Below are 13,642 nucleotides of genomic sequence, written 5' to 3' on the forward strand. Positions count from 1 at the left end.
CTATGTGTATGTTTTTTTTTGTTGTTGTTTTTTTCGAGACAGGGTTTCTCTGTATAGCCCTGGCTGTCCTGGAACTCACTCTGTAGACCAGGTTGGCCTCANACTCAGAAATCTGCCTGCCTCTGCCTCCGGAGTGCTGGGATTAAAGGCGTGCGCCACCACGCCCGGCTATGTGTATGTTTTAAATACTGATTTTACAAGTAAGTTTGCATAGAAGTGCCAGTCCCAGTCTTCCTAGTTTCCATTTGATTTGTATTTCCAGGAATCCCTATGTGGACTGCTCAGTGAGGTGGCCTGGTTCTTCCATCCTGTACTTCCCCCAGTGAGATACAGATGTCTTTCCACAGATTACCTCCATGGTTTAGGATGCGAAGACTGCCTTTCTTTTACTTCACGTCAGACTCAACACAGAAAAGCCGTGAGGATGCAGCCATCCTGTTGACTTCAGGAAGAAAACAAACAATGGACTTATGTCTTCTGCAGCTTTTTAATTAGAAAGACAGTGTTTGCAAGTAGAAGGAAGATGTTGAATTTGAAACAAGTACTTAGGTTCTGTGGCGTGAATTGTTTTCTTTTTAAAAGATCCAAACAAGAAGACTGAACAAATACCAAGTGTGATTGACTTCAGTTTTTTTTTTTTAAATGTCTTCCATTTTTAACACTATTATAAGCACAGTTGACCGCAGTAAGTTCCAAATATTTAATATAATTTGAAGTGAAAGAAATGTTATCTAAATTCTGGCTCACTCTTTTGACAGATTTCTTGGGCAAAAACAAGATACGATTAAAGCAGAAACCAGGTTTGGTTTTGTATGGGAGTGAAACCATTAGTTTTATGTGTATAAATGTACATTTTTAAACAAGAGTTTTCTCTTGGAGAAGAAACCTGTTTATAAGAAGGCTTTGCACAGTTTAATAATCTTAAGTGTTTGGGTTTTGTCTGTTCTGCTTTGCTATTTTAGTCCTTCTCAGGAAGGCCCAGCTGGGCCTGTGGCTAGTTCAGAATGGGAGGAAACATAGACTGGGACAATGCTCACCCTGAACTGCCAGCATGTGGGAGGTCAAGGCAGGAAGAGCAGATGTTCAGAGCCAGCTTGGACATCATGATGAGGCTCAAAACCAGCAGGAAAAAAACAGAACCCAGTAAACACCCTCTTTTATATTCCTTTTGTGGAATCATGTAGCATGTGAGACTGGGTTGGAAGGGAACTGGCATGTGTGGTTTTTCAGTTAAGGTGATGTGGTGGGCCCTGGTGTGTAACTGGCCTTCACCTTTAGACATACAGGAATGAAGGAAAAACTAAGGCTTGGCATATAAATCTTTTCTTCTAAAAAAAAGAAGCAAAGCTATCTAATGTAGCATTGTCTGACTTTTCAACATTTTTACATTATGTAGTTGCATTTTTTATAAAAGTATAAATAACTTCCTTCAACCCAAGATGGGTACTTGGACAGATTTTTTTTTTTTTTTTTCTGTTAATATAATGTTATGCTGAAAATCTGGGACTCAGGTAAATTTTCCTGGTTTGAATTGAGCTGTCTTACCAGAGAATGGGCCTCAGAAGCACTCTTCCCAGTACTGGGGTTGGTTCACTATAATCTCAGAAGAAATTTGGAATATGAATCAAATTTCAAATAAGAAAAGCAGATCCGCCGGGCGTGGTGGCGCATGCCTTTAATCCCAGCACTTGGGAGGCAGAGGCAGGCGGATTTCTGAGTTAGAGGCCAGCCTGGTCTACAGAGTGAGTTCCAGGACAACCAGGACTACACAGAGAAACCCTGTCTCGAAAAAAAACAAAAAAAAAAAAAAAAGAAAAGCAGATTCGATAAGAAGTGTGGATCTAGTTGCTAGTCACTATAGATTTAAAGGAAATTCAGAGCCTGGGGCAGCCGGGATAACTCAAGAAAATTAATTCCAGTAAAAGATGATACATGCTCTTTTCTTCCTTTAATAGTTATGTTATAAGGAACTATTGTGGAAATATCTCTTTGCTTACCAATCAATGGAAATTTATTATATGGGATGCCAGGCTTTTACATGAGAAGGTACCTTTGTTTGCAACGGTTGCCAGTAGAGGAGTTTTAAGCTTGTTAGATGAGAGAGACAGATGCTGTTAGAGCTGATTTCTGGAACGGCTTCTCAGTCCTGCAGGTGCTGTGAATTTGAGTCATAAAAATGATCAAAATTAGGAAATGTTGAACATTCATGGTTCGTCAGATTGGGCAACAAAATCGAATTTATGCTAAAAGCCTTTTTCATGAATATTTATTATAAATAACCAATTAATGAGAGCAAATAATAATAAAATACTAGAGAAATAAAATGTTTAAGGTAACCTAAATTGCTGGGCTTGGTTGCTCACACCTGTAACCACAGCATTTTGAAGACTGAGGCAGGAGGATAGGCCACAAAGATCAAGGCCAGCCTGAATGGCAGACACTGTCTCAAAATGAAACAAAAATATAACCCACGTTTTTCAAGTGCCCCAGCCACTTATATTTTTATTTAGACGACAAAGCCAGCTGGTGGTTGAGAGCACCTCTTAGATGCTGTGCTGTCCTGCACCTTGCCCTTGGGCAGGGGTTGTCACTGCTAGGGAAGTGTCCCCACTTGGTCCAGATGCTTCAGGTGAAAGCACTTTGTCTGAGACACTCCCACATCCTGCATTAACACCAAATGGTGTTCACAGCATGGGTGGATCCCAGCCCTAATTGCCTGGTGTGTGTGTGTGTGTGTGGCACATTTCCATTTATAGTCTTACTTGGGTTTTCTTCTTAATAGCAGCAAAGACTACCATTTTAGAGTTGTGCCTCCATCTATAGCCGTGCCTCCTCCCTTCTCCATGTAAGCTGGCAGTTTTTCTTTTGAAGTTTCTAAACAAAAATGGGATATGTGCAATATATATAAATATATATATAATGTATATTTTAATACTTGTGGACAAGTGTTACAAGTTGTTTAAGAACAACAAAATCACCAATGTCTTCCATTTTGAGATGTGTATAGTTTTGTAAGCAGTAGTGCTTGATAGCATATTGTAGTGCCATGTTAGGGGTTAGTGCATGAATTTAGTATAATTTTAAACTTCAAGATGAAATATTGATAATAACCAGTAGTGTAAAAAGTGTGGAAAATCCTAGACCTTTACTTTTTTTGTGAATATATGATAGTCTCCCTAGGGATAGGAGATAAAGGCCAAAACAACTAATGTACGAACAGAAGTGTGGGTTCACACTGAGAAACACTGCACTTGGGGGAATGTTAGGCCTTTCACAGGGGAACTAGAATAGCTGCCTTGTAGCTCCTCAGTCCTCACGGCAAGGCCTGGGGTCAGACTCCTCTTGCTCTCTTAGTTTGAAGCTGGATTGGTCCTGTATTGATTTTGCATTGTATGTCTTGGGTTCATTTTTCCTACTTTGTGCCCAGAAAATCATTTTGTGTTTTGCATGTCTGAGCTGCTGTGTGGATTGTTTTGGAATGTTTACTCTGTGGCCATTCCTTTTCCTGCTTGCAGCATGTGTGCTAATGCATGTGTGCTAATTGCGAAGCCTTGTCAGCAGTTTGGAGTACCCTGTACTTTAGGCTTTGCCCATTCCACATCTGACTTGGGTGTTGAGTCCAGTCTTTCTCATGAGAACTGATAGCTCAGTGGGGCCCATGTAGGTTGACAAGAAGTATGTTGGCCTCTCCTTTGGTAATTGTTGAGAGCTTTCACGTTTTTTCTACTTTCCTTATGGAAATAAAGTAGTTGCTTTGTTCTGAAAAATAAAGTTTTCTATAAAATGGAATTCCTACCTCTAAAAGCTGCCTAGGAAACTTGGAATAATTTTCTGAAGAGTTGTAGGGTTTTATGGTTTTTTTTTTTATTTGTTCCTTTTTTATAATTTTTAGAAATGGAGTCCTGCCGGGTATGGTGGTGGATGCCTGTAAACTCTCAGCTTTTGGGAAGTTGAGGCAGGAAGATCAGGAGTTCAAGGTCACCCTCAGCTACGTAGTGAGTTGGAGGTCAGCCTGGGATACATGAGACCTTGTCTCAGAAAACCAAAAGAAAAAAGAGAAAGAAAAGCATATGTAGGATTTCTTAACATGTATTACATTAGTATGACAGGAAATGTAAAACTTCCCCATAGAAACTAGGTCTGAGTCTAGTATTACATATCCAGGGTCCCAGGGAGAGACTCTCTTCACTCCAGTAGGTGGTTAGCACCTGGGAGAATCTGCTTCTGAAAAACACTTAAGAAACGAAGGAGGAAAACTTGAAAAAGTAATGCATGTAAAGTAGCACAGTATATAGGAAAGGACATTTCCTGTTGCGAATAACAAAAGCCATAAATGAACTAATAATGTTAAAGAGGTGGAATTCTGTAGCAATAATAGTTATGTATGTATGGTAAATTGTGCTCACAAAGCTGTGTGATTGACTGGTTACTGGTTGAGTTTGTGGGCCCTGGAGTTTATTACAGAGTTCCACAAAAGGAAAAACACATCCTTGTTAAAAGGCATTTAAACTATGAATGTATATGAATATATTTGCGTGAAAAAAAATATCAACTTTCATATATGTGTCAAAGATCCTATTTTGTTTCCCCAGAATTTTCAGCTGTTGAAAACTTTCTAGTACTTAATCTGGAATCCTAGTGAAGCCAACATGTAAGGATCTTGCTTAAATTGTTTGTATTAATAGTCATTTACTATATAGAATGATCTATGCTTTATTCAAATAATATAACCTTTGTTCATTGGGTTCCTGGCTACTGTTTCAAAGGGAAAAGTTTGTTTTTTTGTGTGTGATTAGTGTGTCTCTGGGATAAGGGGGAGCCTCAAGAACTTACTGGTATTTCCTTGTACTTAGACTCAAGGAAGTTAGGATTAAAAGTGAACAAAATGACTGGCAGTGCCCAGGCAGGGCGTTATCCAGACATCTGGTAGGTGAATGTGATAAGCTTGTGGCCAGTGTTCGCATCCTTCTATCTAGGAGAACCCAGCAGACTCATTCCTTTCTTAACTAAGATGTAAAATGGAACTATGGCCACTCCTCATTTCCTTTACCTCACGGCATTGTGGCCACTTAGCACCTTCAACATCCCTGAAAAGATCTGGGTCTCTGTTCCTTTGTTTTCCCGGGGGAAAAAAAGTCAGTTTTGTAGATCTAAGACTCATTTTATTATAAGCCTAAGGGTAGGGAAAAGGCTATATTGAGAGTAGTTTCTCTTTAGATGTCCTAAGCTATCCATGCTAGCTTTTGGGGCAACAAAGCAATATTCGGAACAGCTGCATGACCATGAAGACATAGCTAATTAAGTTACCGCAGAGATTACCCTTAACAGCCAAGTTTATGGTTCTAAGTGCAAAAATATGCTACAAGATTTTGTGGTCTCAAAATATGTGATTAATTAGTATTCAGTCTTACTGTAGTCTCTTGTTTACTCTATGTACCTGTGATATGCAAAATATGAAAAAGACCCCCTAGCCTTCAGGTTTACATTCTCATGGTGCTGTAGGTGCAAGCATTCTGTCTCTAGTTTATTCAGAACATTGCTTGGCTACTAATTATACCATTTTGGAAGAACCCCTTGGCCAAGAGTTTTAAAATGCAGAGGGCTATGTTGAATTTCAGGGCATTACTGCTTGTGTTTACACTGTTTTAGCTCCTCCACTCTCCCCAGGGAGCTGCTCATTAATACAAATCAGAAAAGAAATCATTCTGCCCAAGTACCCTCAGCACCCTCAGCTCTCAGTAAGTGGCCAAGAAAACGTGTTCCAGAAAGACTATCACCTCAGTTCCTTTGTCCCAGGGCTTTACACTTATTCTTTATCTTCCAAGGGCCAGGATTTCTAGCTAAGCCTTTTAGAACCAAACAGAAGTCTTAAATTTAGCTTTTTCCTGTATGACTTGTTTGTTTTTAAGCAGCATTAAAGTAGATAACAGAGTACCTGACTGCATCTCTGAGGAATTTGACTGACATATTCAGTTGAAGTTTTGCATGTATCATTGCTTTTTCCCAAGATTTTGAATCAAAGAGTTTGCATGTGTGTTAAAACCAGGCCTGATTGGAAGTGTAAGCAATAGTGGCAGGCCCATAACTGATTCTAGAATGCTAACATTCTAATGCATGGTTGAAATTTTTCGTTGTTAGGTAGTTATTAGTAATTTTATATATGCATTTATCAATAATGAAGCAATAGATACTTAAACCAATAGATTGGTTTTATTATTTGAATTATTTTTATTTTCTAATTAAAGATTGTCTTACTTCCATTGAAAATTGGAAGTACAAGATAAACAAGGGGCAACCACAAGACATTCAAACTGTTAGGAATACAGCAAGCAGTGCTCACTCTGTTTCCTAGCTTTATTTATTTCTAAGCATGTTTGCAAATAAAAGATAAACTAAGCATGTTGAATAAACTGCTGTTATCAGGGTGGTGCAGGATTTCAGAAGAGCAGGGAAATAAGCCAGGTAGACTCACCTTTCTTCAGAAATATCAGTGTTCAGTGTAAAATAACTAGCTGTGGGACTTGTCTGATGAGGTTTATGTAGACTAAGCGGGAGGTTTCTTCAAACTATAGATTGAGCCAGATTCATGGTCTATAGTCTCTGAACAGGCAGGAACTAGCCTGAGTGTCATAAACAGGCTCCAGCATCAGTGTGCACGTACTGCAGTTCAGTAATGAATGAGGCTTCTGTTTCGGAAGGTGCTGACTGAGGACCCTGCAAGGACCCTGCAGCAAGGAGGGTTTTGTAGACTACAGAAGTTCAGACTCAGACTGTGCCTGTGACTATTACAACTGTAGAGCAGGAGTTGTACTTCAGATGAGTTGGTCAAAATGTATAACTTGCCTGAAACTTGATTCCTGAGGAACAGGAAAAAATTTTCTTCTTCCAAAAAAGATATTTGGATAAATGAATATTGGTTTGTTATAGTGAAAGGAACAGAAGTGTGATCTACTAGCAGAACATTTACCTGAGAAAATGGGTTTAATTGCCAGCACTACCAAAAAAACCCTCATGTTGGCATCATAAGAATTTGACAAAATGATTTTGACAAATGAGAAGTATTTATAATGTCTGAAAGACCTAATTAGATTTCAAATAAAACTGTTTCACTGGATTCAGTCCAATTTACCTGTTATAAGATGGAAAAATAGTTTCAAATTTAACTTTCGCTGTGGTACTTTGCTATTATGGATGTCGACTGGAATGGTAACTTCTAACCTTCAGAACTGAATTAAAGTTGTCAGTGTGATGTTTGCTTTCCACTATACAGGAATTGAGGTATGTGTTGTATCCCAAATAGAAGTGTTCTTTACCACTTATTAATACATCTGCCAGCCAATAAAGATGTAAGGTCAGAGTTCTTCCTTCTAGCATTCTCTTCCTAATAGTCAGTAAAGTCAAAACATCAAACGGCAAGATTTGATGTGTATTTGGTAGACTCAGGCTTTATAAGATACCTTTAAAGGGACTGGTGAGATGGCTCAGCCAGTAAGAGTACTGACTGCTCTTCCGAAGGCCCTGAGTTCAAATCCCAGCAACCACATGGTGGGTCACAACCATCTGCAGTGAGATCTAACGGCCTCTTCTGGTGTGTCTGAAGACAGCAACAATGTACTTATTCTTAATAATAAATAAATCTTTGGGCCAAAGTGAGTAGGGACTGTGCGAGTGGGGCCAGCCGGAGCAAGTGGGGTTGACCAGAGCGAGCAGAGGTCCTAAAATTCAATTCCCAATAAATCTTTAAAAAAAAGAGATAGCTTTAAAGGCTACAGTTAGGATTACTGGTGATTTTCCAAACATTTTGACATCTTTGGGAATGGTATACTGTATCCTTAATTTAAATGTTCTTTTTGTGCTTGGAACATAGTTCTTGGAAAACACTTGGACTCAGGCCAGTCCTCAACACTGACACCCTATCCCAAGGATCAGACAAGAATTTTGTCAGTATGTTATCAGTCTATAAACAACATTACTAGTCTGAGCATTAACCTTAAACCTAAGCATCGCTGTAATGAAAAGGATTAAGAGTAGTAATCTACTTGAGAGTGGTGTGTTTTCTGCCCTTTCTTGTATCTGTATTGCGCCATCCGTGTATGAGGTGATGTTAAAGAGCTCCAGTGAATGTTTGAAGCACTACAAAAGGCAGCTTCTTAATCTATGCATCTTTGGGAGTTTTGAAGAAATTTGACTTCTTGGAAAAGGAACTGTTTTTTGAGAGTCTGAAACTGCACCTGTATGTATATATTTTTAGCAATAAAGCATGAGCAGAGAATGCACTGAAACTTCATTGTGTGTTGTTACTTTGAAATGGTTAATTTTAGATAATGTAAGTTACAATGGGAAAAGAAGACTTTCCATGTTCCATTGTTAAAGTAGGCTTTAGTTTTCTGTTTTCTTTGTAGTGTTGGGCTGGAGGTGGGGTTTAGACAAGGTCACTTTGGTTGGCCTTGAACTCAGAGTCCCCTGCCTCTCTGCCTTATAAGTGCTAGGGGTAAAGCTGTATATCAGCACCTCAATTTTTATTTTTTCTGGGTCTCTTACTACTTAGTTGTGGTTGTTTTTGATCCATATTGCCCAATGGTAACATAACCATCTGAAGAGGAGGAACATCACATTTTAACTTAACAATGTTCGTTTCCCTTTTATGCTTCATCTGATTAAGTCCTTGGTTTCTGGTGAAGTTCCAGATCCTTTGGGGTAAGCCAGTGACAGCAGCACACCAACCTCTTGTCCCACTGTCCTCCAGCATCCTTATTTCTGCTCCTGAAGCTCCCTCCCCCCCACCGTACTGGAGTTTGCTTGCACTGTTCTGCTTGTCTTTTTGTACTTAGGCTTGCACATTTATTCCATGTTTCTGGTACAGGAGTTTGTACAGGAAGAGTAACACTAAAGCCAAGAGCCAAAGTAGTTTTTAAGATATACTAATTTGGATACCTAACAAGGTTTAACAGTATTTTTTTTCCTAAGACAGGATTTCTCTGTAGTCCTGGCTGTCCTGGAACTCACTCTGTAGACCAGGCTGTCCTCAAACTCAGAAAACTGCCTGCCTCTGCCTCCCAAGTGCTGGGGTTAAAGGCGTGTGCCACTGCTGCCCAGCTTAACAGTATCTTAAAAAAAAATTATCGACCATAAGATAGCAGATAATGACATTTATTGCTAAGCCTGACCTGGGTTTGATCTTCAAGAACCTCACTGTAGGGCTGGTGAGATGGCTCAGTGGGTAAGAGCACCTGACTGCTCTTCCAAAGGTCCAGAGTTCAAATCCCAGCAACCACATGGTGGCTCACAACCACCCGTAACAAGATCTGACGCCTCTTCTGGAGTGTCTGAAGACANCTACAGTGTACTTACATATAATAAATAAATAAATCTTAAAAAAAAAACAAAACACAAAACCCTCACTGTAGGAAAGAAAGAAAGGACTTCACACAAAGACACAGAATATATGTAAACAGATTCCAAAGTGGATATAGTGGTGCATATCTGTACTCCTAGCACTTGGGAGGTGGAGACTGAGGGATCAGGTCAGAGTCTTGACTTTGTAACTGGTTTGAAGCTAGCCTAGGATACAAGACTATTTTTAAAAATAGATTGCTATATCTAACAGAAAGGTGTCCCTCTACTCCCAGGCAAAGAACGATTTTAAAAATTTCAAGATAGGCTGTTGTCAAATAAAGAGAAACAAGCTACTGGCTTTTATTACATGACTCCTAAAGGACTTGAGGATTTACAACACTTAGATAAGCAACATTTACTAGTAAATCACACATAGAGGTACCAATCTAGATACTGTGACATGCACCTTCCTCAAACCTTGATACAGCATACACCTATTATATTTTTGGCTCTATGATTGAATAATTTGTTAAAACATCAGCATATTTATGGTGTGTGTGGGAGGGGTGAGCCTTAAAATTCTTTACAGGATCAGGTAGAATCATAAAATGCATCATGGCATTTTTTTTTTCTTTTTTGTTTTTTGAGACAGGGTTTCTCTGTGTAGCCCTGGCTGTCCTGGAACTCACTTTGTAGACCAGGCTGGCCTTGAACTCAGAAATCCGCCTGCCTCTGCCTCCCAAGTGCTGGGATTAAAGGTGTGCACCACCATGCCTGGCCATGGCATTCTTTTATAAGCAAAGCATATTCTGAAAACAATTTATCTTTTATCTAAGTTTTTATTAGCATATATGTAATGGGTTTTATGTCCTTTCATAAACATACACACATACTGTACTTGGATTATATTCACATCCCCTTCCCCTGTCCCCCCTCCCATTCCAAAAAGTTACTTTTCCCAGAGCTTCTCTCTTGCTTTCATGACTTGTGTATATGACCCAGTGAGCTTCATTAGGGCTATTTACAAGAGTGTGGGCACCTTACCAGAAAATGTCTTTCTGACCCATCGACCATCAATTGTACATATCCTCAGGGAATGAAAGGACCCTCCCTTATCACTCCTACCCCTCTGTGACACCATGGGAATGGTGCCCCCCCCAGCCTTGAGCAGGCTGAATCAGACCTTGTTTGTCACAGCCCACCTAGAGTGGAGTCTTCTGAAGTAGGTGAAGTCTATTGTCCTACATCTGCAGCTTCCTACAAGAAGCCACTACCTCCTGAGCAGCTGAGCTTGTCTTCCTGAGGAGATCCTGGCAATGTGACAAGATCATGGCACAGTGGGGGATGGGCTCCCCCCCTTTAAATTCAGACCCTAGAATTAAAACATTGAGCCTTGATCAGAGAAGTTTGTCTTGGCTCATTATTTCTCTCACCAGCCTTCCCATCCATCCCCAGTTTTCCCAGTAACCCATGGCCCCGGTGGCTACAGACAATGTCTTTTTAAGTGTATGTGGACAGATGTAAATGTAACAAGGTCAATCACTTGACAAAATCTCATGTGTATCATGATACAATTAAGAGACTTAAATATGAGATATAAGGCTCCTTTAGCTAACATGAGATAAATCTCACTTTAGTCCAGGCTTGCTTTCTGCCTCAACTGTGTTAGTATTTACAGGTACACACTACAACATCCATGGCAACAGATTTCTGTGAGCATTTACTGTAATGCTAAGCACCTTGTTTATTACATTAGATCTTTTACTTGAGTACTTATGGTTTATTTTCTTCTAAGTAAGATATAAAAATGACATGAAACATTGAGTTGTTTAGATTAACAAAAACTAACAGAAGGAACACAGACAACAAGGAATACAATAGTCTTCACTAATAATAGCTCTACTGTGCGCATCACAACATGGTGTTCCTCCCATCATAATGACTCAGTTCTTGCAGGAACATGACTTGGGAGTTTTATCTGTTACAAATAATGTGACTATAAGCCTTTTGTGCAAACATTGGTCACATCTGCTACTTGTCTTTGGCACAGGTGCCTAAGGATTGAGTTGCTGACCTGCAGCAGCCATTGTATGTCATTAGTTTCCATATGCAATGGCAGACCAGCCTCTAGTTGTACCAAGGTGTTACTTGTACAAGTAGTTTGCAGGGGTTCTTTTCCTTAGTTTTAACTTGCACCAGTTTGGTTGTTAGTGGAGTTGGGAGACACTTCTCAAGCCTTACACTTTTGTGTGTAGTCTGAGAGTTTTAGGTGCATGCAGTGCACGTACTCATCTGAGCCGTATCCCTTGGTCCAATGTCTCCTGGAAAGTGCTTGCATAAATACTTTGCCAGTTTGTACGTGGGTTGTTTTTTGATATATTGCAGTTGGTTTATAGCTTCTGCATTTTGTATGTTGTGTTTCTGCTTTGGCTCAGTTTTTCACTCTGCTGTCTTAGTTGAAATTCTGTATTTTAAAATACTGTCATCTTCAAATGCTTAAGAAACTTTCCTCTGTTCAAGGTTCTGTTTAAATGCTTTCTATTTTCATGTTTAACATGTAGTTCTTGAGCGGTGCAGTGGTGGCGCACGCCTTTAATCCCAGCACTTGGGAGGCAGAGGCAGGGAGACTTCTGAGTTCAAGGCTGGCATGGTCTACAGAGTGAGTTCCAGGACAGCCAGGGCTACACAAAGAAACCCTGTCTCGAAAAAACCAAAAAACCAAAATATGTAGATCTTTATACTTGGATTGGTTTTCATCGAACAGCATTCAGTTTTTTTTTACTTCCATGGCAGAAACCAGTTGTTCCGGTATTAATTCATTTAATCCTCACAATCAGTGTTGTTGCTGGTTTTGCACCTATTTTACAGAAACAGAAGTTTGATTAATTCTTCAAGTTCATGACTATTAATTAGTAGAACACGGTCTGAATCTAAATGGTTTATTTCTAAAATTTGCTCAATTACCAGCATGTTATATTGTGCTCCTCAAAAATGGAAGTGGGTCCCAGTGAGATGTCTTAGGAAGTAGAAGTAGAGGAATTTGCCACTAAGCCTCTGATTCCATATGTGAGCCATGACAAATACATGCCCACATACAAATGTCATTTAAAAAGAAGAAATACCTAATTTAGAAATAAAAAAGGAAGAGATAGTGAGCTACCTGAGCAATTACAGGAGCTGAGTTACCAGCCTGATGCTCTTAGTTCAATCCTCTGGACTTAGGATTCAGGACTGAACTGACACCTCCAAGTTGTCCTCTGACTTCATGCACTATATATATATATATATATATATATAGACACCTCCAAGTTGTCCTCTGACTTCCACATGCACTATATATATATATATATATATATATATATATATATATATATATATATATATATATATATACACTTATTTTTTTTAAAGGGAAATGTTTGCCACAAAATACTTAATGGATATACACATAAATATCTTAACACACACACATGCTGCCCAGCTTATCCAAGTCAGGCTCAAGGACTTAATTTTCTATAGAAAGTCTCATCCAAAATGGCAAATCCAGAAGCTAAGAAAAACAGTTATTAGAGGCAGGCGGATTTCTGAGTTCGAGGCCAGCCTGGTCTACAGAGTGAGTTCCAGGACAGCCAGGGCTATACAGAGAAACCTTGTCTCGAAAAACCAAAAATAAAAAGAAAAACAGTTATTAGATGTAGCTAAATAGTAGAGCCTTAACCTATAACATACACACAGTGACATAACAATTTTTAAACTTTTTTTTTTTCCTTGAGCTGAGGACCAAACCCAGGGCCTTGTGCTTGCTAGGCAAGCGCTCTACCAGTGAGCTAAATCCCCAAACACCAGTTTTTAAACTTTGATAAAGGAAGTATATTAATGTTAAGGTAAATATGTGTTTTAAAAATTCACCGTCTGGCATGGTAGCCTACTAAGCACTCAGGAAGCTGAGGTAGAACTGTCACATTGGAGGCCAGTGTGGACTACAGAGAAAGATCCTGTCTCAGAAATTACTCAGGGCTGGAGAGATGGCTCAGCAGGTAAGAGCACTGACTATTCTTCTGGAGGTTCTGAGTTCAAGTCTCAGCAAACACATGGTGGCTCACAACCTTCTGTAATGGGATTTGATGCCCTCGTCTGGTATGTCTGAAGACAGTTGCAGTGTACTAATGTAAATAAAGTAAATAAATTAAAAAAAAAAAAACAACAGCAGAAAGATACAAATTCTTTATTGTACAATGTATTCTATTTATTAACTGTTTTATATATATATATATATATATATATATATATATATATATATATATAA

The 13,642-nt window shown here is 39.1% G+C and overlaps 1 protein-coding gene and 1 long non-coding RNA gene across 2 annotated transcripts in view; one reads left to right on the top strand and one right to left on the bottom strand.

Annotated features, from left to right (window-relative positions):
- LOC110318934 overlaps positions 1–1,438 on the top strand; it is a 7,467-nt gene extending 6,029 nt beyond the window's left edge. The window contains exon 3 of the long non-coding RNA XR_003843459.1: positions 263–1,438. This is a non-coding gene — a long non-coding RNA (uncharacterized LOC110318934). The remainder of the gene's footprint in view (positions 1–262) is intronic.
- Positions 1,439–12,169: 10,731 nt separating this feature from the next.
- Oip5 (Opa interacting protein 5) overlaps positions 12,170–13,642 on the bottom strand; it is a 7,834-nt gene continuing 6,361 nt past the window's right edge. The window contains exon 6 of the mRNA XM_021192773.1: positions 12,170–12,193. Within this exon, the coding sequence (XP_021048432.1) occupies positions 12,170–12,193 (24 nt within the window). The remainder of the gene's footprint in view (positions 12,194–13,642) is intronic.

Source organism: Mus pahari, chromosome 3 (assembly GCF_900095145.1).
Source record: "Mus pahari chromosome 3, PAHARI_EIJ_v1.1, whole genome shotgun sequence".
NCBI classification, from domain to species: Eukaryota; Metazoa; Chordata; class Mammalia; order Rodentia; family Muridae; genus Mus; species Mus pahari.